The following is a 27,985-nucleotide window of genomic DNA, read 5'->3' as shown; positions in this document are numbered from 1 at the left end:
ACATCATAAATAAAAGCCAATAAACAAGCATTCATTAGGTACCTGTTATGCAACAATTGAATCATTCATTTTACATTTCTTCCTCTCCAAACATTAATAAAAATAAAAAGGCAGTGATTACCTTTTTAGTAATTAACTGCATTCTTTATAGAACGGCAAAAAACGAAAAGTGGAGAAACAGTTGTTTTAAAATTGAAAGACTGCCCTTCAGGAGAAGATTTCAAGACTATGATGCCAGCAAGGTACATCTTTTGAAACTTATTTTGACTCTTAGCTTTTTAAAATTGAGTTGATATTATCTCCAGGAGTAAGAAAAGGAACTAAAAATGTGATCTTTAGGCATTTTCTTCCTCAGTTAAAATTAGTAACCAAAAACGACTGAATCTCTAGTCTCAGCAGAGGAGGAGAAGTCTTTATATTAGGACAGTAAAGGAAAGAATTCTCATATCAAAAGGCAAGGGGCCCTGTTTAGGACTTACCTTCTCTTCATGATTTTAATTTGCCATGATTAGGCAGAATTGCAGTTTTAGTATCACTTCTGTTCTGCATTTGCCCATGTGTTATGCATTAAACTGTGAAGTCAAGGAAAGTGTTACCTGTCAGAGGCTTTAAGGGAAAGTAGTCTTGTGTTTTGAACAGCTTGAAAATTTATTGAAAATATATTTGAAAGCACTTAAAAATGTAAGTCTGTATTCAAAAGAAGTCAATGTTGTTATTTTTCAGATATGAAGATCTTTTAAAAAGCCTGCCATTGCCAGAATATTGCAATCCAGAAGGAAAATTCAATTTGGCTTCTCATTTGCCAGGATTTTTTGTGCGTCCCGATCTAGGGCCCAGGTTGTGCAGTGCCTATGGTAGGTATATATTTGCATTTCTTTCTTTTATTTTTATGTAATATTGGTTAATGAATATATTTGCATTTCTGTCAGTTTCGAATTATATGGAATTTTAACTAACTTTTGTCCAAGGACAAATTATCTATTTTTAGATTCCACTGAATCTGTTTTTTTTTTTTTTTTTAATAATTCATCCAAATCTTTTTCTAAACCAAGACGTATATTAGGAATGTATAATCAGTATATAGTTAAGTACCTGCTGATTCTTTGTAAAATATTTACATTTTCTATTCATTTGATTTTTATGGGACATGTCATAGATTGGAGGCAGGTTTTAGAACAAGGAGACAAATACTCAAATTACAATTAACAAATTTTCCTCATAGACCTGATTTTTAAAATATGTAAAGTAGTCTGTCAAGTAAAATTTTTTTTTATACACAGGTGTAGCTGCTGCTAAAGATCATGATATAGGAACCACAAATCTCCATGTTGAAGTTTCTGATGTTGTAAATATTCTAGTCTATGTTGGCATAGCAAAAGGAAATGGCATTCTCTCAAAAGCAGGTAAAGAAACTTAATGAATAGTGGTGTTTGGAATAACAATTGAATAACCATACACACTAGTTTTATCTAGTATTAGACTAGTATTATATGGCCTCAAAGTTAACAGCAAAGATTCCAAAAAGAATTGCAGTACATATGGGGATATTCTGATCTTTATTACTTGAGTGATTAATGTATTTACCTGTCTTTCGCTATAATGGGAATTTTAATTTTAAAAATGAATATTGTTTATTTGCTCCTTTCCTATCATTATATTCTATAGTAGTTCAGGTCACTTATAAACATTAAGTGAATAATAGAAGCTAGGTTTTAAGGCTCTGAAGATGGTTAAGATAAGGTTTGTGCCTCATGATTCCTCCTTTTTTATTCTCCAGTGTCAGAGAAAGAAGAGGCCTTTTCTTCTAAATAGAAGTAACCTTTCTATCCAGTGTATTAGTTTCAGATTCCATCTTCTAGATTTCTTTCTAAAACCTTGTTTCATCTGTTACTCCTTTTTGTTATTCCTTTCTTTATAGATGTAGGCCTTTAAATTTTCCCTCTCCAGTGCCTTCTTTTCTTCAGAGTGGGAGCAGACTCTAAGACTGTTCCTTCTTTTTCAAAAGAAAACCTCCTGCAAATCATGTCTTTGCCACCATCCTATTGTTCCTGCCCTCATAACAAATTCGTTTCTGTATCTGTCACTTCCCTTTTACATGTAAACTAAATGCAGGTTGGCCCCTATGTCTGTTACCCCACTGAAATTACTTTCTCACAATTGGATAATTCAGTGGTTCCTTCTGGTCCTTTTATTACTTGCCACCTCTGTAATAAAATGGCACTGTTAATCACTATATTGTCTTCATATACTGGGCATGGCCTCTGTGACACTATTCCTTGGTTCTTAATACCTTATGAACTAACAACAAAGACTTTTCTAGAGTTACAGACTTTATATTCTACCTATGTGAAATTCTATGTAAGACTTCCCACCCATCACTTAGATCACCAATTCTTTATCTGGAGCCCAGAAGGTATCTACAGCTCAGTGGCTAGGTGCTGAGGACATGGGAATTCATTATAATATTCACTCAGCTTTTCTATATATTTGACAGCTTCTGTAATACTCAACCTAAACTCCCCCAAACTATAAAAACTTATGTTTCTCAGCTTCCTTAACTGACGCTCTTGATTATAATAGGTAAAAAACCCCTTTCCTCTCTCACTCTCAAGAATTTAAGTCACGCACACTTGAGTTGTAACCCTCGACTGCCAGAGAAATGTGTGACCTGCGTTTCGGATTACTTATCCTTTCAAAGCCTGTGATACCACAGGGTTAATTATCTGTTCTGTACCTCACTGTACTTTGTTCGAAACATTCCCTGTAGCACTTAGTCTAAAATGCAGAGGTTACACCTGCCTTTCTCCTCTACTGTTCATTCATGTCCTTACATGCTGGAACTATCTTACTCATCTTTGTTCCTACACACCTCCAGTCCCTCATTTGTAGCATAATACATACCTGGTCTTTTGAGAAAACGTTCATTAACATTTTAATTCTTTGACAGTCTTTCATTAACTCAAGCTTTTGCCAATTTTTATAGATGATCACAAAAAAGGAATGTGTTAGGGTTATGATAATGCTTAAAAACACATCAAAAAATACTGACCTACTTATTTAAAGTATGTGCTTTTTCCTCCACCTACAGTGGCTTTTTCCTATCTCCTTCTCAGCAAATTCCTGTATTCATCCTTCAGAGTTTAAGTCAGATTGTCATCTCTCCCTGCAGATCTTTAAAGAAAAACTTTCTCTTCTTTATGATATATCCTCCTCTCCTCCTTCATAACTTACAGAGCAATAAAATTTAAAGAAAAAAAAAATTGGAAAACCTATTTAAGTTTGCCAACTTATAATTTTAAGAAAACACATTTTAAAACTATCAGCTGTCATTTTTAAAGAGAACATTTTAAACATAGATTACACAATAACATTCGAGAACTGAACCAGTCTTTGTGTACCTTTTCTACTCATGATTGCACTTACTATGTGATATTCTTTTTTATTTGCCTACATATGCCTTTCTTTACTCTGTGAGGTTCTTGACCAGGTCTTTCTTAACTCTAATTACCAGCATTCTAGGACAGTGTCTGGCACATTGTAAGCACTCAATAAATGTTTGAATTAGGACATCCTAGCAAAAAAAAAAAAAAAAGAAGAAGAAGAAGAAGGAGAAAGAAAAAAACCCTTGCAGCCAATTTTAAAGATAAAAAAGCTTTTACTGTCACAAATTAGGAAATGTCTGATATATTCATTGTAGCGGACAGTAGATTCTTTTTCTCTTAAAAGAACATGTTTTTAAAATGTTCACTATAGTAAAATCAGGGGTTTGAAAACGAAGACCTTCATATATTTATTTCACTCAGAAATAACCACAGTTAATCATTTTTCCTGTGTGGATGTGTGTGTATATATAATTTGTTTGTCAACAATTTAGAATGACCTGATGTTTCCTCAAAACTGAAGCACCTGAGGCATTTGCACATGATTACAGATTAACTGATAATAATTATGATATCACCTAGAAATTAGAAGACATTTCGTTCTGTCTTTCATTAGTCATTGTAATGAACAAATTCATTCATCTCGTTGAACCTGTTTGCTCAGATATTAAATAGAGGTCATGATCCTTATCTACCTTACTAAGTGGTTACAGAGGCCACCTGATTAATAGTAGTCATGAAAGTCTTTTGTAAGTTATAAAATGCTATATGAGTACAAATCATTGTTATGACCACTCCCTTGAGACAGGAAGAAAGTTGGTTAAGTTTGAGTAGAAGCCCTTAAGTTTTTATCTCGTTCTTTGATTTGCAGAAAACAAACCAAGAAAGGTACTTGTGTCCCCAGTTACACAGGGTTAATGTTCTCTGCTCTTATAGTTCTTACAGTTGATATATAACTGGGTTCATCTCCTCTTTAAGAGTCCCAATCTAGTCAGGCGCTATGCTGCCTCTGATCAATTTTAAGAGAGTTGGCTTTCTGTTGGTATTCTTTACTGACCAATTCGAAAATATTCTTTTGTGTTTCAGGAATACTCAAGAAATTTGAGGAAGAAGATTTGGATGACATTTTAAGAAAACGATTGAAGGACTCAAGTGAAATACCTGGTGCTCTGTGGCATATTTATGCTGGAAAAGACGTTGATAAGATAAGGGAATTTCTTCAAAAGGTATAATTTAGGTTGCAAATAGTTTATCTCTTCACCTTGAGCAAAGACTCACTAATTTTTAATTCAACTTCATTTGGCATTCAGCAACATAAGAGTAAATAATGGGATTTTTCTTGTTTAAAGTCACATGCTCCTTTCTCTTCCTCCTCTTAAAGCTCATTTCATGTTGAGGGTTTTGAATGGCTATTTCTTCTCAGTTACTGATGTTCCCCCATCTCCTTATAGTAAAGAACTAATCTGTTGATGAGTCAGATATTAACCTTGATGAAAAGTAATGACTAAAGAATGTAGGATCTTTTTTTTATTTTTATTTTTATTTTTTGCTGTTCACCTAGGGAATAATTCTACTTTATCACATCTGATTGCTCTGTGATATTTACTTCAAGACAGGAATTTTGAAAAATTGACCTTCTATTTAGTTAAGACACTAAATGAAAGTGTTACATTTATCTGAAATCACTGGTTTAAACCCTTTGCTCAGATATTTTCTAAATTTTCTAATGATAGGGATTTCTTTTAAAGGACCATTGCTTCTTTTCTTATTATTATTAATCTTCCTTCTAAAGGGACTTAAGGTTTGTCTCTGGCCAGTGTGAAATGGCTGTAGCCCTATATCTACTATTTTGTCTCAGATTACCTTACCAGTGTTTTAATTAAAAATATTATAAATTATGCTTTTTAAAGCTGATTATTCACTGGTTATAAGGGTCCCTTGAAACTGATTTGTCAAGTGTTAGAAGACTAGGAGTATAAAGGTAGATATCTTTGTACCTGCCTTAAAAAAGAGGATCAATACATGTTTATGAAATCTACATAGGAATGAACTGACTTGGAAAACTAAGCTTTTCCTCATCTCTGTTACACTCTTGAAACAATTGTAAAGTGGAAGGAAGAGATGAGAAGAGGATATGATTCACTTTATTAATAGCTCATCAGTGTGCAGTATTGTTTTAATATCCTTTGGCTTTTTAAATTGTGGAATATTATTTTCTTTAACTTGAGTTTAGGTATCATTCCATAAGATTCTGAGAACAAACAACTATTATTTATTAAAGAAAATTGAAATACAGGATTTGCTATTTCCCTTACTTGGGGTGTATATTTTAATTTTAATCCATATATTTCAGATTTCAAAAGAACAAGGCCTTGAAGTTCTACCAGAACATGATCCAATACGTGACCAAAGTTGGTATGTGAACAAAAAGCTCCGCCAAAGGCTGTTTGAGGAATATGGAGTCAGAACCTGCACTCTTATTCAGTTCCTTGGTGATGCTGTTGTCTTACCAGCAGGAGCACTTCATCAGGTACGCAAAACTTGTTCCACCTTTGGGTTAAAAAAAATTCTTCTGAGTAGTATAAGTATAAATGAAAACATAAGAAAATAACTTGTACCAGTGTGCCTTTATTAAGAAATCACCAAAATAGCTTTTTAGTGCTTGAAGAGATCTGACATAATTAAATTCTTTGAGAGCTTAAATTGTTTAAACATCAGCTGTATTTCTATTTTTGTATTGTCTCTGATTTAATGGATTGAAATCTAATTTTTAAAAATTTTTTAGGGGAAAAGGTACAGCAGATCTTTGAATAATATTTCGTTTTGCTATAGCAGTTTAACTTTTGTTTATATCAGTTAGCCTCTGGAAAAATTGGTTTCATTATAAGTGGAAAGTTCACTTACGTTTCACTTAAAGTCACAGAACCTGACATTGTTAAGTGAGGATTCACTGTACTATGTTCAGTTCTTAATAATTGAGACTTAACAGTAGGAGGGGGCATATTAAGACTTAGAGATCATATATCTTTTAAGGCGCCAAGTATGAATAGAATGAATTATGGGCTAGACCATTTAAAAATTTGGGCTTTCAAGTGTATCCTCCTTGAGTCTCTAGTTTGCTGACATAGCAATTACATGTCCAAAAAAAGATGGCATGTTAATTTTTAGCTGTCCATCCACAAAACTTAAAAACTGAACTTAATCTTTGTTTCTGTGGCTTAACTGTGTGGCACCTGGAAGAATGGTACAGAATAGATGGTGGGTATAAAGGACTGGATTAAACATACAATGGATTCCTGTAAGTAGACTGAAGCTACACAGACCAATTTAGCCCTCGTTGAAACAAAGTGTGCAAAGTATCTGGTATGTGTACTTTTACCTAGGAAGGTTTCCCACATTTTATATAACAATATATACAATTACTTCCAAATGCTAAAAGCATTTGTGACACTATTATAATAGCACATATAGTCCTTAAGTCATAATAGTTGCTTAGCTTTTAAGATGTCAAATTCAAGGTTAGATTTATCATTCTTAGATCTCAAATTGCAATTAGGAGAGCAAAATAGAAACAATAAAAAATAACATATAACTTTTTCTAATAACTTCCTGGAGGAAAATATTGTGTTAATAAATTAATATTTATGTTAAATTGTTTTTTATTTTTCCATGGATTTACATGATCATTTCAGAGATGTTAGATCATTTATTTTTTAAGGTTAATTGCAATTCACCTCCATGTACTTTTTTTTTGCCTTATAGCCTCTTATCAGAAGACTAATCTGTATCTAAATGTAAAATACCCTCAAAGGAGTAGCCTATTTAAGAAAATAGTACAGTAAATCTTTCTGTAAATAGGAGTAATTCTCTGATAATACAAAACAGTCTTCCTTGAAAATTCTTACATATTCAACTTATCCAGTACCCATTTTCTTAATGTTGAACTGGACAGTGCAGTTTTTTGTGGGTTTTTTTTTGTTTTTTGTTTGTTTGTTTGTTTGTTTGTTTGTTTTTGGTTTTTTGGTTTTTCATTTTTTGGGTTTTTTTTTTTAAGTATGATTTGCATTTAGTAAAATATACCCTTTTTGTATACAGTTCTGTAACTTTTGACAAATACATAGTTAGGTCACAACATAATTAAAATATAGAACACTTGCATCACTCTTAAGAAATTCCCTCTTGCCCCTTTTATAACCTCTTCTCCCATCTAACATTCCTATAATCGTTTAATTCTTTCCTTTCCCTGTAGTTATGCATTTATAAGAATATCATATAATTGTAATCATACAATATATAGCCTTTGAATTTAGCTTTTCTTATTCAACAATACATTTGAGTTTCATTTATGTCGTGTGTATTAGTGATTGTTTCCTTTTTATTGCCGGGTAGTTGTTCATTATATAAATATGCCAGTTTTTTAATCTGTTCACCAACTGAAGAACATTTGGGTTGTTTTCAGTTCAGGGCAGTAATAAAGCAAGCCACAATTAACATTCACGTACAGAATTTTGTGTGAACGTAGGTTTTCGTTTCAGTTGGATAAATACCAAGTAGTGAGATTGCCTGGTCATATGATAAATGTAAGATTATGAAACTGCCAGGCCATTCTCCAAAGCAGTACATGTGAGTTATATTTCCTCTACTTATTGTCAGTTTAAGCATTTGAGTAAGTATGCATTGGTGTCTCATTGTGGTTTTAATTTACATTTTCTTTACTAAATATGTTGCGCATATTTTCCTGTGTTTATTTGCCATAGTTTATCTGTTTTAGTAAATGTATGTTCAAATATTTTGTCCATTTTTTTAATAATTGGGTTTTTTTCTTACTGAGTTTTGAGTGATCTTTATCTACTCTACTTATAAGCCCTCTCTATCTGTTACGTGCTTTGCAGATATATCCTCCTACTCTCTGGCTTGTCCTTCCATTTTCTTAATGTGACTTGCAAAGAACAGAAGTTTTAAAATCTTGATGAAGTTCATTGATCGATTGCTTTTTTATGTATCCTACTTTTATTGTTAATGTCTGTAAACTTTTTGTCTAACCCAAAATTACAAAGACTTTTCTCTTACATTTTCTTCTGGAAGTTTTATAGTCGTTTATTCTTTCATTTAGGTCTATGGTCCAGTTTTAGTTGCAGTACAAAGTATGGATCAAGGTTCCAGTTTTTTGAACATGGACAGTTAGTTGTTCCGGTACTATTTATTGAAAAGACTGCTTTTCAAATATTTTCTTTTGAAAATATAATACATTCATATGATTTTTAATAAATTCAAATAGTACAGGAGGGTTCACAGTGAAAATTTAGTCTTTTTCTCGCCTTTGCTTCCAGTGCTTCTCCTGCTGAGGTGCAGTCACTATTACAGAGCAATCTCATGCATGTCTCTCTGCTGCTTCTGCTTTCTTGGGCAGAGAGGGAAAAGAGCTGTGTTTTCTCAAAATAGTAGGGAAAGTGATCCTGTTAAAAAGTTTAGTTCACAGATCACTGCTCGAAACCTCACAAGGCCCTAAACAATCTGTACTTGTATCCTATCTGCATGGACACATGCACACACACACACCCCTCACTGCCTTCTTTCCATTGCTCTCTCCCTTACTTCTCTTGCTACTTTGCCCTCTTTGTGGTTTTCACACATACGAAGCATGCTCCCACCTCAGTGCCACTGTACTCGATAATCCTTTTGTCTGAAATTATTTTTCCTTTAAGATATCTGTAAGACTTGCTTCTTCTCATTCTTTAAGGCTTAGCTCAAAAGTCACCTTAGTGAGGTCTTCACTCTAGTTTAAAACTGCAAATTGTGTCGCCCCAACTGCCTGTCATCTTCCCTATTTTATTTTGCTCCATTCCACTCATAACTTTCCGACATGTTTCATAATTAACTTTGTTTATTGTCTTTTTAACCCCTGCCCCCAAATGGAATGTAAACTTCACGAGAACAGGGTTGTTGTTGTTGGGGTTTTTTTTATTTGCAAAAGTATAGATGAAAACAAAATTATGACTCTCTATAATTTTTACTATGCTCTTTGTACAAAGATGTATATTTTGGCCTGTTTCTATATGTGTCTTCTCTGGCTACTTCAGAAAGTTCACTTATGTTGCACTCTTTACTTCCAATTATGATTATACACATAAGTACATAGGAAAACATGTTTTAGAAATTTTACTTAGATTATAAAGAGCACATTTCGCCTGCAACAAAAAGATGTTATACGTAAATAGACTGAGGCAGGATGTATGGCCTAAACTGGCAGATTCTATTATGATCTCTGCCACTAAGTTAATGATTGTTCCAAGAAAAAACTTCTCTGCTGCATATTTTGGCACAGAATTGCCAGCTATAAGAAGAATTTCTACCTTCCTTCCATTATGTGGTGTGATAATTGCAGCACAGTTTTTTTTTTTTTTGGTTTTTTGTTTGTTTGTTTGTTTTTTGCACTCTGTTGTGTTTTTTACAGCTCAACAAGGGGTGGCAATGTGGTTTTGAGAGAGAATTGAGAGGAAATAAGAACTGTGTTCACAATATTGACTTGGATTTGAGATGCATTATTATTTACAACTTATTTAGTCCTTAGAGGTCCTGAAAACTTTTCATTGATAGTTTCAACACTTCCAATAGAAGACAGGTGACCCTTAAAATAATCCCGAACTCTAATACTCTAATAAGTCAGTACTTCTCATGTTTTAGTATACATGAGAATTTCCTGAAGGGCTTGATTAAAAAAACCAGAAACTGCTGGACTCCATTCCCAGAAGTTGATTCAGTGAGTCTGAAGAGGGACCTGAAATTTTACATTTCTAAGTTCCCAGGTGATGCTGATGTTACTGTGCAGGGACCACGCTTTGAAAACCAAACAAATAGCAAGCCCTTGTAAACCCAAGACACTGACCAAAAAACTGATTCAACCAAATGATACTACGTGACGGGCCAGCAGTGCTAGGAAAGAAGCAACATTCTGTTCTTTGCTTTGTCACCAGTAAGCACTTAGCCAGGCTTAAGGAGCAGGAGGAACTCTGCTCTGTCTGTGCAGGGGTGTCCAGATGAATATCTGAGCAGGCTGAGCAAGAGAAAGTATCATAGCCACAGCCCTCTTTATATTTTAATTACTCTAGAATTGCAGACTGAAAATCTCCTGTTGGCAAAATGACTTAAGGCTGTGAAATCCCTGTGTGTCCCTAGACAGAGCAGGTAGACGCTGACCTCCAGGACCTCCAGTATTTACTTTGTCTCATCTCTAGTACTCTGAGGTCTAAACAGCCTTTATTTTAAACAGCGACAATTTTAAAAATTAACATAAAATCTTTAGTGATAAATTTGCCCTTAATATTAGCTTAATTGATTGCGTTTGTCATTCATAGTGAGTTCATAATGTAAATGTTGTAAATTCTCTGCATTCATATGACTTAGACTTTGGCAAAAATCTTTACACTCTTAAGTTCTCATAAGTTGTTATGTATATGGGAAATTACAGTAACAATATAATAACCTTCCTACTATGAACACAAGAGTTATATTTTCTTAACATTACCTATTTCCAATTACAACTGATCCTTAAGGCAAGTATGAATAAGATAGTCCATCAAGGAAGTGAAATGTAAATGACTCAAACTTGACCAAAGAAAGGGTTAAGTGGAATGGAAGTTCACATGTGTTCTACTTTAAAACTGAATCTTGCCCCTTCAAACTAACCCTTAAGCCTTTAAGCAAAGTAAATTAGGTTGAGGTCACTAGTAAACAAAAAAGCATCTTGTAAGCACTATAAAAGTCACTGTTACTAAAAGTGAAAAACAACAACCATATACTGGCAAAGACTGACAGAATCAACTTTTTCAGAACTCAGGAATCTAATCCAAGACTTAGATCAACTAGAGGACTGCTTAATGAAGAAAAGAGCAGCTGATTTTTGGTGTTTCAAGGGCTCTCTGGCAGGTCACTGGCTGACCATTGAAATAACTAAACAGAGACTTCAGTGACCACACCTAACAAAGAATACAGTCTTTGCAAAAATAGTTTCCAAAAATAGTTGGAAAAGTCACAAAAAAATCAACAGCGGCAAACCCTGAGACGGTGGGAGAATCAGATTTCCAGTTACCACATCATGTTCAGATGTCCAATTTTCAAGAAAAAGTTACAAACATATACAAAAACAGGAACTATCCTGAGGGAGCCCAGATATTAGACTAACTAGACATAGATTTTAAGTCAACTACCTTAAATTTGCCCAAAGAGCTAATGGAAACCAGAAAAAAAAAAGATATATAAACAACATTGCAATACCAATGAAAACAGAAGTTATAAAAACAGTAGGGCTAGGTGTGCTAAAAGGTACATGCTGGAACTTTTAAAGACATGTTCAGGTAATGAAAACAGAACAGGGCATCTGGAGACTAAGCCAGTATGACAGAGTTAATGTAAGACTGTAAAGCATGTGAGACAAGATATCACAGGAGCTAGGTTCCTATTGACTTGCCATTTATTGGCTGATTTATCTTGGAATATGCGCTGAACGTCTTATCCGTAGTTTCCTGCTGTACAGACGCATAATGAAGATCCAGTGAAACTACAGCAGTGCTGAAAATATGAGGCATCCACTATGTTCATCGTCCAGAGGAACCAACAACCTAATGATTAAAAAAGAAGAGAATGTTTCATTTAGATAGATTAGATTAGCTAGTTAGATAGACAGATAATATATGCTATCGAATTATCAATAGAGGCATATAGTGCTTAGAGTTAAAAACGACAGACTTCAGCAGTTGTTCATATGTTCATTCTGCCCAGAAGAGGAATTCCAGCCTCTTTGGAATCCATTACTCTGTCATCAGTTAGATTTTTTTTTAATTTTTTATTTTTTATTAAGTTTATTGGAGTAACTGGTTAATACAATTATATAATTTTCAGGTGTACATTATCATTTGACATCTATATATTCTATTGTGTATTTACCACCCAAAGTCCACTTTCCTTCAGCTACCATATATTTGATCCCCTTTATCCATTTCACCCTCCTCCAGTTCCCTATATTTGACCCCTTTTACTCTGTCTACCTCTCCTCTCCTCCTCTCCCCACCCCACCCCCACCCTCTGGTAACCACTAGTCCATTGTCCATGTCCCTGAGTCTGTTTGCCCTGTTCATTTGTTGCTTTTAGGTTTATATCCCACATATAAGTGATATCATGTGATTTTATACTTTTTCAGTCTGGCTTATTTTGCTTAGCATGATTATCTCAAGGCCCATCCATGTTGTCGCAAATGGAAGTATTTCATCTCTTCTCATGACTGAGTAATATTCCATTGTATATATGTACCACAGCTTCTTTAGTGAATCTTCTATCGTAAGACACTTTGGTTGCTTCCATGTCCTGGCCACTGTGAATAATGCTGCTATGAACATCAGTGTGCAAATATCTTTTTGGATATGGGTTTTCAAGTCTTTGGGGTAAATACCCAGTAGTAGGATTGCTGGATCATGTGGTAGATCAATTCTTAGTTTTTTGAGAAACCTTCATACTGTTTTCCATAGTGGCTGTACCAATTTGCAGTCCCACCAGCAATGTATGAGGGTTCCTTTTTCTCTGCATCCTCTCCAACATTTGTTATTACTTGTCCTGTTGATTATAGCTATTCTAACAAGGTGTGAGGTGGTATCTCATTGTGGTTTTGATTTGCGTTTCCCTAATACCTAGCAATGTTGAGCATCTTTTCATATTTGTTGGCCATTCATGTATCCTCTAGGGAGAAGTGTCTGGTCAGGTCCTCTGCCCATTTTTTGATTGGATCGTTGTTTTTTTTTGTTGTTGTTATTATTGAGTTGTATGAGTTCTTTGTATATTTTGGATATTAGGCCCTTATCGGAGGCATTGCTTGCAAATATATTTTCCCATTCAGATTGTTGTCTCTTTACCTTGTTGACGATTTCTTTTGCTGAGCAGAAGCTTTTTAGTTTGATGTAGTCCCATTCATTTATTTTTGCTTTTACTTCCCTTGCCTTTGAGGTCAAATTCATAAAATCCTCTTTAAGTCCAAGGTCCTTGAGTTTACTTCCTATGTTTTCTTCTAAGCATTTTATTGTTTCAGGTCTTTGCAGGTCTTTAATCCATTTTGAGAGAATTTTCATGTGTGGTGAGAGACAACAGTCTAATTTCATTCTTTTGCAGGTGGCCTTCCAATTTTCCCTGCACCATTTATTGAAGAGGCTTTCCTTTCCCCATTGTATGCTTTTGGCTTTTTTGTCAAAAATTATTTGCCCGTATAAATATGGGTTTGCTTCTGGACTCTCGATTCTGTTCCACTGGTCTGTGTGTCTGTTGTGCTGCCAATACCATGCCATTTTGATTACTGTCACTTTGCAGTATGATTTGAAGTCGGGCATAGCGATGCCTCCAGCCTCATTCTTTTTTCTCAGGATAGCTTTGGCAATTCGGGGTCTTTTGTACTTCCATACAAATCTGATGATTTTTTGTTCTGTTTCTTTAAAAAATGCTGAGGGAATTTTGATGGGGATTGCATTAAATCTGTATAATGGTAATATGGTCATTTTAACTATGTCGATTCTTCCAATCCAAGAACACAGAATATCTTTCCATTTCTTTGTATCTTCTTCAATTTCTTTTTCTTTTTCTATTTCTATTTCTTTTAATAGTTTTCATTATATAGGTCCTTCACATGTTGCATTAAATTTATTCCTAGGTATTTTATTCTTTTTGGTGCAATTGCAAAAGGAATTATTTTTTCCTCTTCTTTTTCTGACACTTTATTATTAGAATATAAGAATGCTGTTGATTTTTGAATGTTGATTTTGTATCCAGAGACTTTACTGTATTTGCTTATTGTTTCTAGTAGTGTTCTTGTGGAGTCTTTAGGCTTTTCTATATAGAGAATCATGTCATCCGCAAATAGTGACAGTTTGACTTCTTCGTTTCCTGTTTGGATGCCTTTTACATCTTTCTCTTGCCTGATTACACTTGCTAGGACGTCCAGTGTTATGTTGAATAGCAGTGGTGATAGTGGACAGCCTTGCCTTGTTCCTGATCTTAGAGGGAAGGTTTTTTAGTTTTTCACCATTGAATATAATGTTGTCTGAGGGTTTGTCATATATGGCCTTTATTATGTTAAGGTACTTTCCTACTATATCGAGTGCTTTGTTAAGTGCTTTGATCATAAATGGACACTATCTTGTCGAAGGCTTTTTCTGCATCTATCGATAGGATCATATGATTCTTATTTTTTAATTTGTTTATGTGGTGTATCACATTGATTTACATATGTTGAACCTTCCCTGTGCCCCTGGAATGAAGTCTACTTGATCGTGGTATATAATCTTTTTAATATGTTGCTGTATTCGGTTCGCTAGTATCTTATTTAGGATTTTTGCATGTGTGTTCATGAGAGATATTGGTCTGTAGTTTTCTTTTTTATGTGTTATCTTTACCAGGTTTTGGTAACAGAGTAATATTGGCCTCATAAAATGAGTTGGGAAGTATTGTCTCCTCTTTGATTTTTTGGAAGAGTGAGGAGAATAGGTATCAAAACTTCTTCGAATGTTTGGTAGAATTCACTGATGAAGCCATCTGGTCCTGGACTTTTACTTTTTGGTAGGTTTTTGATGATTGTTTCAATTTCCATACTTCTGATTGGTCTATTTAGATTTTCCAGATCTTCTTGATTCAGTCTAGGAAGATTGTATTTTTCTAAGTACTGGTCCATTTCTTCTAGGTTATTAAATTTGGTGTTATATACTTTTCATAGTTTTCTTGCATGATCCTTTGTGTTTCTGCTAAGGCAGTCGTAATTTCCCCTCTGTGATCTCAGATTTTGTTTATTTGTGTCCTTTCTCTTTTTTCTTTAGTGAGTCTAGCAAGGAGATTTTCAATTTTATTAACCTTCTTAAAGAACCAGCTCTTTGTTGTATTTATTTTTTCTATTGTTTATTTTTGTTTTCAATTTCATTTCTGTCTGCTCTGATTTTGATTATTTCTTTCCTTCTGCTGACTTTAGGCCTTATTTCAATTAGATTTTTTAACAGTCTCCATTCCCCACTTACTATCTTCCACTTCTCACTCCTCCCAATTAATTTGTATGCTTTAAAAAATTAGAATAAATTTAGGAGCTTGGTTTTCATTTATTTCTCCTTTCCCAGGAATTTTCTGAAACATCACAGAATCCAGATTGGATCAGCTTGGGCCTTTGTCATTATACTGAGCATTAATAGAGAGCAGTTCTAAGAAATAGCAAAGTGTGGAGTCATCTTGTAGATGCGAAACAAATAACATAAGACATTGGCTTCTTATGAAAACCATTTAGTCAGGAGAGAGACAACTTGGAAAACAGTTGTACTATACCCACAGGAGAGTGAAGGTTATCTTTGGTTTGAAAGAAAGGCATGAACAAACAAAATCTTAAAATAATTCTAAAACTCTTGTGAGTAGATCTGTCTGGAACTGTCGTTTTCATCCCAGTTCCTCACAGATAATCAAACTGTCATTTCTTTTTCTTTACTCTCTGGTATAAAAGTTAACAGTGAAATGGTCAAAATGCTGAAAGCCAGCAGAGCAATGATAAACATCCAGATTGATAGAAAACAACTACTTTCCAGTTAGCCTTTTTTTTTTCTTTAAGTAACACCAAAAAATCTACCATGACAAAATTGATAATTTAATAATTATCAGCCTCTCTGAAGGACTCCTAGAAAGTTTTTCTTTTCATCATTTAAAAATATTTTGTGTTTATAAAGTCACTTTACATGAAGCTTTTCAGTGATATAACTTTCTCCTAAAGTGTGGTCATCTGCTTTGAAATCCATTTGATATTTTTAAGAAAATAAGTTCTCTGGTGAATTGTCCATTGTGTTTACTGTTAATAGACAACTTTTTTTTTTTTAATCCCTACCTCCTAAAATTTACATTTTACTCTTTTTGTGTTTGGGGATAGGTACAGAATTTTCACAGCTGTATTCAGGTAACTGAAGACTTTGTGTCTCCAGAACATCTTGTACAGTCATTTCATTTAACACAGGAACTAAGACTTTTGAAGGAAGAAATCAATTATGATGATAAACTACAGGTAAGGGATTAGTTTTCTAACTAGCTCCTGTTCTGCAGGCTTTAACATTTTTTTACTTTGACATTTATTTTTCTTCAATTTGGTTTTCCTTCTTTAATTTTTTTTTTTTTAATATAGCAGTTTTCATTTGTTTATCTTCAGCTTTAGTGATTAGAAATACCAACATCTCTTTCAGGTTAAAAACATCTTGTATCATGCAGTCAAGGAAATGGTGAGAGCTTTGAAGATACACGAAGATGAAACAGAGGATATGGAAGAAAATTAGGTGTGTTCCAGTTTGCTGTTTTTCGGCCATAGAACTGGTGATATTACTTACTCTTGAACGATGATATATGTATGCACACTGACTTAAGCTTCATAAAACCATCAGTGCCAAGAAATTCTCTCTGTAGTAATTACTTGTTACTGACACTGCAGCAGTACAGCCTAAGTCACAGCTCCTATGATTCATTGTTATTAAAACAAGCTACATTTAAAAAGCAGCGCTTCATAGCTGTTTTTGTATTATAGTGTATATGATGTTTGTGAAAATTCCAGATTTAAAATGATGTATTTATTTTTGGAAAAAAAAATACAAAATTCTATGCTATATTGTTGATCAAGTGTAAATGTGACCTTGTACAGTTTACTAAAATAACTGATATTTTTCACTACATAGAGACACAGTTACTGTGAGAATAGGACACAAACACCAGCTATTGCCTGCGTTTGGGAAATTGCTGAATCGCACAGCATTCATGTTATAATCAGAAAATTACTGCCAAATAATTGTAAAATTTGTAAAATGTAAAGTATATAAAGTAGATACTAAATACAGACACTTCAATATTTTGTTGAAGCTATTGACTGTACAATTAAACATTTTCAAAAGGTGTAATTTATTTAAAATTGTTTCATTTTGGTAAAATTTATGTGAACTTTTAAAGCTAAATATTAAACTTAATATGCTATGTAAATATATACATATATACATTTAATGATGTATTTTTTTAAAACATTGGCTGGCTTTTATTTGTTAAGTGCAAGTGTTACATATGGCTTTGTACATTGAAGTTGAAAAGGGTTTTACATTTTCCATTAAAAGGACTTTATCAAAAATTGGCTTGCTTCATCATCAAAGTGACCAACATTTTCTTATGATATTATGTTCTTTTTTGGAACATTTCTTCCTTATGTTTTATTGTAAGCTTTTTTCAGCTTTCTGCAGACTTTATGGACCATCACAAGTAAGTGTCTCAGCTTACTTGTCCTATGGCCCGACTAAAGAAAGGAATACAGGTAACTCCAACTTTATTTATGAACTCCAACTTTATTTAATTGAAAAGGGAACCTATATGAATTTTAAAACTCATGATTATGAGAGCATGTGATCAGACAATTTCAAATAAGTCATTTTCCCAGCCAATAGCTGCTAATATATTGTTGAGGGTTGCGGGGAGAAGGAAGGGAAGAGAAGCAGGTAGCATGGAGGAGCTGTAAGTCAGCTTGAATTGAATAAGAGTTCTGCTATTTACTGTATGACTTTGGAGTCTTGATTTTAATGTAACTGCTAGTATCAGTTGCCTGAGGCTTACACAGTCTTATTTGAATTTTACTGGAAATATGTAGCCCTTCACTGACACCTACAGGATATTGAGGGGACAGCTTTTTCTCACCTGGAAAGCACACAGTTTAAAAGAAAAAAGTGGTAGCCCAAGGTGTGACCTTCATGTTTTTCAGTTTTTATCCTGTTGCTTATATCCACCATCTTTTAGCTCCAGGCAAGGTTCAGCCAGGGATGTGAGCAACTACATCCCACAGTAATGCCCCACCTGGCACAAGGGCTAATAAGAATGGATGACAGCTACTTGGCTAGAAAAAAAAATTGGTCTAAAGGATAGTTCAAATGATTATGTGAACCTCCTTTTGTAAGTTTTGAATTTTTTTTTTTTTGCTGTGTAATCAGCATATTCAGGAAACATACATTTCAAGAATTGCTTGAATTCTGATATCCACATTTAAGCTTGTGAACATATGACTTTTAAACAAAATTAAAGCTGCTCATCATAATTTGCTATACTACCAATATTATACTTCACTTACTTTGGAGCATAAGTTATATGGTTTAAAGTAAGCTTTAACATACCAAAAAATAACCTTCCCATCTCATACATTCAAATTACTTTTCCTGTAAAGGTCGCATCTCTGTAACTCATAAGTAAGTGACCCTGCTCCAGAAGTCACTACTCTGTAAGACTCATTCATGGTCCAAAGAGAAAGGGAAAAAATGTAACCAGTACTATAAGTGTGTGATGATGTGTGTGTGTGTGTGTGTGTGTGTGTGTGTGTGTGTGTGTGTGTGTGTGTGTGTGTGTGTGTGTGTGTGTGAACAAAACAGCAGAAGGGAATATAATTCTACAAGTGCTGCAAGCCCTTAAGAAGGCAGCATATTATGATAAGCCCCTTTAGAAAGGTATCATTTCTGTCACTGATACCACAGGCTAAATTATAAAGCATTTTCAACAAACAATTGAGGCAGTAGATTAAATGCAGAGGTATCACAAGCAATCTCACTTAATGCAACTATACAGACCAACACTTCTCTACAAATTAAGTTCTTTTGTCTATTGCCAGTTTTAATTTCATAGCTTAATAATGAAGGTTTCTACACTGAAGTCAATACATATACCTAGCATTTCGGTCAAAGCTATTCCATGTACATAGCTGAACTCGATCACAAGATAACCTGAAAAAAGGCTAGGGGAAAATTATTTTTAAGTAGTTTTTACAGGTAATAAGGTGCACACTGAAGGCATATACAGGGCAAAGCCAGCATTTATATTTGAGTTTATTCTTCATTTAACTTCTAAAACACTTCTGAAGCTGAATATTAAGACAAAAACAATACCAAGTAGTGAGCATATTATGATTATATCCTTCACTCATTCACTGCTGCATATAAAATGCCAGCATTGAGTCATCCACTGGCCCCATTTAAGAGGTCTGGCACAACAGCACCCCTAGGATGATGTTCATCATCATGTGCTTATCCATTATAACAGAACTGCCTTACCTGGTATGGATCAAAGTCCACTATTTCTAACTAGTCCATTTCATCAATTTCTTCTACTTTCTTCCTCAGGTAGTTTCTCCAGCAAAGATAGTTTATAAGGAAGAGGGCCATTCTCAGAAAAGTGTACCTCAAATTCAGTGGTCAGGCGACCCTTATCATGTGGGCCACAGTAAATTGGCATGCCTTCATTTAGTGCGCACTTGATATCTCCATGCTTGACAGTCTTACCTAGATGAGAGATGATGACTATGGTTTGATTGTTAAGGGAAGAGACTGACTTTTGGAAGCCACATAATGCTGTATGTCCATAGACAGGAAAAGGTCAACTCGTCGAGTAAAAACAGCATGGCCCTTCCAATCTAAATGATACCTCCTGCCTCCAGTCCTGGTTCTTGGTGTCCATCACCATTTAATGTCATCTTCCAGCCATCTCATACCTTTGTCAATATGAACTACTACAATCTTCTATTGAAGTATCATCCTTCCATTGCAGCTTTTACACCTGTCTTTAGGAATTATCCGTTCCCCTACAGCCCTGGCACTCCATGCTCGCAGACTGAATTTTCTGAACCATGCCAGGTCCTAACTGGTGAATTCTTACCTGCATCCCATACCTCGCAACTGGAGCAGGACTCGCCTGCTCCTTACTTAGCACCTCAGCATTCACGTTTTGTCACAAATTACATTCTTTTGCAGACCTAGTTTTCGTGTTGCATCATTATATCACTAAGAGCTGATGCACATTTTTTACCTCTCCATTTTCTCCAAAAAACTTAAAAGATGTCCATGGGGGTAGCCCAAACCACCACTTGCTCTACTTTTTAATTGCCTGTTCTTTGCTATATAATTCCCTTTCTCTACATCAGAGCTTGAGCAATCTGTTTAAACTTCTCTACATTTGGATTCTTATCAGGGTGGTACTCCAAAGTGTTTCCTTTAAGTCTTTTGCAATTCTTCCGGTGGCACTGGGTTTTTGACCCCCCAAAACATCGTAGTGGTTTCTTTCACCGTTTTCTACAGCCAGAGTGGGCAAGGCCCTGGCGGGGAGCAGGAAGGAGCGTAACATGCGCAGCCTGGACAGCTGCTGCTCCACCTCTGTTTTGGAAAGTTGCTAGTTTTGACTTTTTGATATCATTTTTCATATGTACCTCAACTCAAATGGTATCTTTTGCTTAATGCATCTGATTTAATTTTGACATGAAATGAATTGAGTCCAGTACATTTATTCTAGAGTAGACTGCCTCCTGCTGTTCCCCTAAAGTCTGCCAAAAGGTGATATTCTTCCAAGAGTTTTTGCTTCTCTTGCTGTTACATGAGCCACCTTTTAACCAAACTAGAACCACTGCAGAATAGCTGAAGCTAAGGCAGATCAAGCCTGGCAGTGTGGCTCCTTTCAAAGTAAATCCGCCTAATAACAGTATTCTATCTGTGATCTGAATTCCACGCTAGTGACCTAATTCTTGGTAAGGGGGCGGGGAGGTGGAGGAAAAAAACCACAATGCTTACATCATTAAACACATTTGTTGACTCCTCAGAGGGCTTAGGGAGTTAACTGATCAGATAGATCTCTGATGGAGCAATTTCCCTGACCGTTTACCTTGTACTCGCCGTCCTCTTGGTTTAGCTCATGTGCTCAAATATGGAGACATCTGAATATGTCCATTTCCTCCAGGAAGTGATATAGGAAGCATTAAATATGTGGAATAATTTTAAAAAGGTCAAAGAGACTTTATAAAGGGGAACTTGTGCTGAATATTTAGGTCCCTCCCATTTTAGTGTAATGTCATTTGGACTTGAATTTGACTTCCTTTTCCTGATTAATGAATTACATTTGTCCATTTCTCTCTGCCACACACTCTGGGATTGTAGCACCCATACAAATCATTGTCTCGTTTCCTGTTACTTCCCTTTGGTAGATGGGGTATGGCTTTAATGATATCTGGGTAGGATTGGTGAGCTTCAGAAGAAAAAAGTGCTTTCATACCTTTGGTGTGTATACACACATTGTATAGACACATACAGATTCAGCGTGTTCTATTTCTACTTGCCAACCTATTAAAGAGGCCCTCCCAGACCACGTAAGGATTGTCAGCCATGGGAGAGGAAGCATGATTGCAGCTATCCAATATTCTCGTACAATGAATTGGAATGTAGCAAGTGAACAAGATAAAGAGCTATATGCCACCAGGTCTGTCACCAAGATTTAGACTCAAGACTTTTCCTGACCAAAAAATCTATGACATCCCTGGTTACACAACAATAAACTTTGATAGGCCTTGAAATCACATGGAAGGTACAGAGAACTGAGTAGTATACAAAGTACTTTGGCTCTCATAGTAATCTGGCTCTTTGAATGAAAGCAGTGACTTTCAAACAAAAATGAAATGTTGGCAAGCTTTGGGTCACTGGCTGAATACAAAGTGAGTTCCCTTTCTTGACGGGAGATTTTCACAGCTGACTTCAGCTGTTCAATTCTCTGTAAATGAGCCAACCAGCTGCAGCTGAGACTGGAAGATTGCCTATCTTTTCTGTGTCTGGTCTATGAAAAAGACCTTGGCCTTGGGGTCAGTGGAGAGTATGTCAAGGATGCGTTGTATGTGTTGTTCAGAGCTGGACTCCTTTTAAGAGGATGTACATTCTGAGGACAAATGAATCCAATACTGTTTCCTGCCCCCTACTCTTTGACCCCAGATTTGACAAAGGATGAAAGATTTGGATAGCTAGGTCAGTGAACAAATAAGAAATGAAGTGCAAAATGAGACGGGGACTCTTCCCAAGGAGAGCCAGGGAAGTCCCCTGGCAGCATAGCGTGGATGGTAACTGACTCAGTTCCTTCGCAGCTATCACAGAACTGGGTGTGTGTGTGTGTGTGTGTGTGTGTGTGTGTGTGTGTGTGTGTGTGTGTGTGTCTGTGTGGTAGGGGCATAGGACCAAGGTAGGTCATGCAGGTTTAGTAAGTAGAAGGCATTTATGTTACCATGTTAAGGGCACGCAAGGATCACTCCCCCTACCCACATGTGCCTTCCAAAGCATGAGAGTTACAATATGGGGGTATCAGTGTGGGACAGAACTATCTTACAATTTATTCAACATCTATTACATGTTTGGCTCTGGTAATAGAAGATATTCCCTCAGGATTGTGCCACCAATGCTAAATACTATGTAACAAGTTATCTACAAAGTACATGAAGGCGAAACACACATTCCCTGGGGTTAGGGAGGGCCTCAAAGGGAAAGCAGTGTTTGCATAACCCTTCAAGTAACAAAAAATGGGACAGCAAATGTGGACATCTTACTTAAATTGCCTTCTAGCCCTTTTCCATAGACACATTAGCTGCTTGAGACATCTAATACTTTGATAAGTGACTTACAAAATATTTCACTCTTCAACTCTTGTTCTAGAGGAGCAGAGTGGGAAGGAGCTGCTTCTGGAGCTACCATTTGTAAAAAGTGAATGTCAAGTAGACAAATCCCTATCAAGGATATAGTTCAATTGACAACTTCCAAAATAAAGCAGTGTAGGCAAAGGCAAAGCAGTATAGCCTCATCTCCCCATGTTCTAGAATTACTGTACAAATTATTTTCACATCAGATACCTAGAGACACTGATAGCTTGAGGTACTTTTCTCTTAGGCAACTGAAACTTTAGCCAACCTATTTTTGTCCTCTAGTTCTTTGGAAGTGGGTAACTATATGTAGCATATAGTGTCTTTACATACGTTAAATGAGTAGATTAAGCACTACAAATAAAAATGTCACTTTACCCTGGAGAATACTGCAAGTTCGCATTGGAAGTGGGCATCAGACGGGTTGCAGCTTCTGACTGAGATGTGAAGCAGTGGAAAGAGGGTTATCTGAAATTAGAGGGAAAGTTGTAACACCAGCTGTGGAAGGATGTGGCTCAATCCCACCACGCAGTTGACCGTGGTGCAGTTTTCTGCATGCATTTACGTTTTCTTTACAGATAAAATTGCCTCTTAAGCAAACACAAAGTTCACATTAGGCTCAAATTGTTCCCTATATATTAATCATGTTGGGACAAATTTGTATTTTCAAAACAATTGTTACAGCCGAACTGTATAAGAGATTTTTCAAATCAAAGCTTTCTAAGGCCAAAGAAGCCATAGGATTTCAGAAACAAATTCTAGGACATTAAAAATTTGGCACATCTGTTGAACTGGTTATCATGTGACTTGATCCATCATCTCGCATTCTCTCCCAGAGGAGAAATGAAAGTAGCAATTAACTCAATTTAGATTGAGCCCAATGACAAATGGTTTTGAATTCTAAAATGTACCAACTCCAGAAATAGTCATGGGGAGTTGCTGTTCATCCAGTTAGTGGAGCTCTGAAGAACTGCATAGGACATGTTGGTAGACCACAGTCTGTTTTCACACATGCCAAATTAGGGGTATTCCCTTTACATCTCTCCAACCATCAGCAGTTTATCGGATTTTTCAAGTCAGATATTTACTACTTCTCATATGGCTAGTGTTGTTCCTGGCGTTTAACACATTTTCTGTGGCCTCAGTGCTTGGAGCCACAACTGTCAACTGAAGTCTGGGGAGAAAGGTTTACTTAAAACGTAGACAGGGGTGACCACTGAGTCAAGTCAAAACTTTTTGAGTCTTTAAAATTTTGTTTTATTGCTTTATTTTTCTAACTTACCGAGATATATGAATACCAACAAATATAAAGAATTGGGAATAAACGGGGGTGCTTGTAGTTACCCCACCCAGAGGTGACCACTGTTAATGGTTTACTTCTTACAAATCTTTTCTACATATTTTTTCTACTTTAAAGAGACCGTGTATTATATAAAAATTGGTATGTTTTATGTTTTATTTAAACTAACATTATGTTATCCTAACATTTAAACTAAATATTTCTAATAGCTTTATAATCCCACAAATAGATTTACTACCATATGACCATGGAAAGGCGATGCTATTTTTCAGTTGAGCTGAAAAAATGAGCCCACAGTTGAGTCCAAATCGCTGTCTTGCATTGTGAGCCTGTTCACTGTTGCCAGTCTTCTAGTAAATGAGCCTGCACTTCAAAAATTCAACAAATGCCTCAAGTACTATACTGAAAGAACTTTAAAGACTAAAACGAAGGTCTGTATAGAATTTATGATACCCAGTGTTGGTATTTAAACAAACGAAAGAAAACTAGCTAAAAATGAAAACTGGTCTATGGCCCTACTGTCTCACTTAACTTCTTGCTGCCTCCATAGTTTTAGTTTTAACCCTGAAAACTAAAAGATTTTGTGGCAGTGGTTAACATGTTTCAAACAGCTGGGCCCCTCCTGAACAGCCATTTTTCTCAAAAGAACAGGGAAATACTTGATCGAAAGCCAACAAAAGATCTATTGGTGGCAATGGAGGCCCTGAGACTTCATAACAACTCTCAGGAGCAAGACTTTTCTTTGGGTAATTGACTTCAAGGGAGCATAAAGATGTCAAATCAAGAACCCCTTTCTCAGATAAACTTCCCTTTCTTGCCTTTTTCTAGAAATTATCCCTTTGGGAACGCTTTATAAGGCTTTAGACCCTCAATCCTACCTTACTCCCTAATCTATCTTCCTTCGTCTCCCTGTACATCTGGACACTGTAACCTTAAAGATAGTCTCATCGGTAACCTTGCTTCTTTCACTCACCTTTTGTGTCAGATGGAGTACTTTGCCCTCTTTTTACAATTTAATGTCTACAAGAGAAGCTAGGAACCATCACAGCTTCACCAGGGTCCTTTGGGCTACTGTGCAATCCTACCCTTGAAGAGCACATTCTAGATATTTCCCATTCCTCAAGACCCTGGCCCCTCACTTTTAGGAAATGTCAGGGCAATCACATGAACCTCCCCCAAATTTCCTGTCTTGCCTCAATCTAACCAAGCTTAGCTCCTCCGCACTTGACTCCATGCCTTTGTCCAAGCTGTTCTCTCCCCACCCTCTGATGCCCTTTACTCCTTCCATGAGGGCTACACTAGCTACTTCATTGTTTTAGTGGCAGAAGATGGTGATTCATTAAGTAATCTGGTGACTATTCAATCATGCTGATTTAAATTGAGGCTTTTTTTGCCTGTACATGTCTATAAACTACTCTTGAATATGAGAATATTTTCTAAATACTAAAGTATTTAAATATTAGTGATCAACTAAGAATTTTTTAACTGCTGCCCACCATACTCCCTTTGACCCAACAAGTTCCTCGCCATCCACTAGATGTCACTGTTTGTCAGCTGTGACTCAAAAGGACGATTCCAGCTGGGACAAAAATAGACAAATCTGAAGAAACTCTTAAACACCGTGCCACTTGCTCCCATAGAGGTCTCCAATTAGGCTACACTGGAATTGTGACAAAATGATAAAGATCACTTTTGATTTTTAGATATGTAGCCTACTGGTCTAGAATGATTCAATAACCGCTATTATTACAGTTCATGTCTTGACTCTTCAAGTAAGTTATAAACACCCTATGGCAGACTGTCTCGCACCAGCATTCATCCTGATCTTTCAAAACAACAAAACTTTAATCACAACTCTTCACAACGAGGAGGGATACTACAGAAAATGGACAATAGGCTTCTTAATAATTGTATAAGGATGAATCCAGCTTATGCCAGGTGATCTCCAACTTCCTGGGAAGCAGAGTAGCTGAGGTGCAGTGTCATAATGTGTACCTGAAGAGAAATCTGAAGGACCAGGTCCCTTCTCCACAGTAGGAAAAATAGATAATTCAGACCCAGTGTGGTCTTGTAAAAACAGCACAAAACTGCTGGTCAGACCTTACTCTGGGCTCCGCTTCCAGTCTGGTGTAAAACACATAACTCGAACTTCTGGGCCTCAATTTGTTTCATAAAGGCCCTAAAAATATGATATCCAAAATATATTAAAACAAAAAAGTCCCAAGAAAGTGTTAAAAGCAGAAAGATAATGTATTTAACATTTAGAACTGACTTACCCGGAGACAAAATAACCTTGATGAAACACTGAGACAGACAATGGCTTACCTGTGGTTACCATGGCAACATAGCTAAGACTGTTACTACATATTACTTGCTTTCTGAAAGAAATGTTTTGTTGTCATTCTGTGAAAAGCTGAAAATAAGAACTCAGCACCAGGCTTCCTGGCTTTTTTAATGGCTGGCTAGTTGCCCGGGTCCAGTAGCAAGAGGCCACCAGTGAGTAAGGACAAGATCCACTAAACTTCCCGTACATGCACAGTGCATTGTTCTTTGGTGGAAGCAAGCTATTAAATCCACCTAGTACCTTGGCGTAGACAGAGAAGACACGCGAACACTTAAAAATCCTAAATGGGAGACAGAGGCCATGTTTTCAGAGGCCAGGTACTACAGTTAATAAAACAATCGTTTTTTACGTTTCTGCTCTAAGGAAAACACTGGGTTAGGATGCTGCAAAGGTACATACATTCTATGAACAGACTAAAACACAAAACTTAAAAACCAGATTAAACAAGAATAATAAATAATGTGAATAAGAGCTTCAAAGACAACAAAAAGAAAGATCAGTGCATTTAACATGCATTTGTTGGTGGAAATGCATAGAACGAGGTCCTGTAAAACTCATGTCGAACTGCTAACAATAATGGGAAGGCGGGGTGGGGGAGGAGGGAAGGTAGTGGCAGAAAAGGAACTTGATGTTGAAAGTGCTCATGTCAAAACTTAAAGCATGTTTTTACAAAAGAAATGGTGAGGCTAATTTTTGGCACAAACTTACAAATTTTAAGTTTTACAAGGAAGCTTGGGCAAGCAAAATATTCTCCAACACTGAGATGGACAAATTAACAAAACTTTTAACAGCAGAACTCTTACTTTTTAAGAAGCTAGTTCATTTTTTATTTCATCTGTAGAAAGACACAAGATAAAATGGGACCTCTGCATAGTCACGTTTTCTCCTACTTCTGCTCGTTTCATCGCTAAACTCGTGAGCCCAACCCTACCTCTCAATCCCACTGTCTGCAATTCCCTCTGGGAAGGCAGCACGGCATTCCTCCACATTTCTCTTACTCCCACAATTCCACACAATAAACTAAGTCTATGCTTTAAACTCACCAGTGGTTGTCTACGGCCATGCCACCCTGAACAAGCCCGATCCCGTCTGATATTGGAAGCTAAGCAGGGTCGGGCCTGGTTAGTACTTGGATGGGAGACCTACCTAGGAAGACCAGGTGCTGTAGGCGTGAAAAATAAAAAAAAAATTAAAAAAAAGAAGGGATTGTAAACAGACAAGGTCCTTGAAAAAAACGTCTAAATAAATAAAATAAACTCACCAGTGGCTTGTAACCAAATGTGTTTCCCTTATGTCCTCCCTTTCCCTCCCCATCCTGGAACACAACACAACTGGACAGCAGAGCAGTGCCTAACACCAGAGCCGTGCCTAGCCAGTGCTTTGCAACCACTATGTTCTGACCGGGTGGCAGGCACCCCAGGGACGGCAGCAGCTGCCCACAGCCTGAGCATTTTCCATACGTG

The 27,985-nt window shown here is 36.1% G+C and overlaps 1 protein-coding gene and 2 pseudogenes across 13 annotated transcripts in view; 2 read left to right on the top strand and 1 right to left on the bottom strand.

The window, feature by feature from the left end:
* JMJD1C (jumonji domain containing 1C) overlaps nucleotides 1-17,540 on the top strand; it is a 305,718-nt gene extending 288,178 nt beyond the window's left edge. For 11 of the 13 annotated variants that reach the window (XM_039871917.1, XM_039871913.1, XM_039871914.1 and 8 more), the window contains 7 exons: nucleotides 152-242; nucleotides 724-854; nucleotides 1,281-1,403; nucleotides 4,467-4,606; nucleotides 5,734-5,910; nucleotides 16,309-16,440; nucleotides 16,616-17,012. In XM_039871917.1, coding sequence (XP_039727851.1) covers nucleotides 152-242; nucleotides 724-854; nucleotides 1,281-1,403; nucleotides 4,467-4,606; nucleotides 5,734-5,910; nucleotides 16,309-16,440; nucleotides 16,616-16,705 — 884 coding nt within the window. In that variant the 3' untranslated portion in view covers nucleotides 16,706-17,012. Of the gene's footprint in view, nucleotides 1-151; nucleotides 243-723; nucleotides 855-1,280; nucleotides 1,404-4,466; nucleotides 4,607-5,733; nucleotides 5,911-16,308; nucleotides 16,441-16,615 lie in introns of all 13 variants that reach the window. The other 2 variants (XM_039871911.1, XM_039871910.1) reach the window with 1 other exon arrangement.
* A 1,682-nt stretch (nucleotides 17,541-19,222) lies between these two features.
* LOC120609423 (dnaJ homolog subfamily A member 1-like) lies at nucleotides 19,223-20,634 on the bottom strand (annotated as a pseudogene).
* A 6,939-nt stretch (nucleotides 20,635-27,573) lies between these two features.
* LOC120609817 (uncharacterized) lies at nucleotides 27,574-27,693 on the top strand (annotated as a pseudogene).
* The last annotated feature ends 292 nt before the right edge of the window (nucleotides 27,694-27,985 follow it).

Source organism: Pteropus medius, unplaced genomic scaffold (assembly GCF_902729225.1).
Source record: "Pteropus medius unplaced genomic scaffold, Ma_sr-lr_union100, whole genome shotgun sequence".
Taxonomy (NCBI): Eukaryota; Metazoa; Chordata; class Mammalia; order Chiroptera; family Pteropodidae; genus Pteropus; species Pteropus medius.
This window is presented reverse-complemented; position numbering and strand designations above follow the sequence as displayed.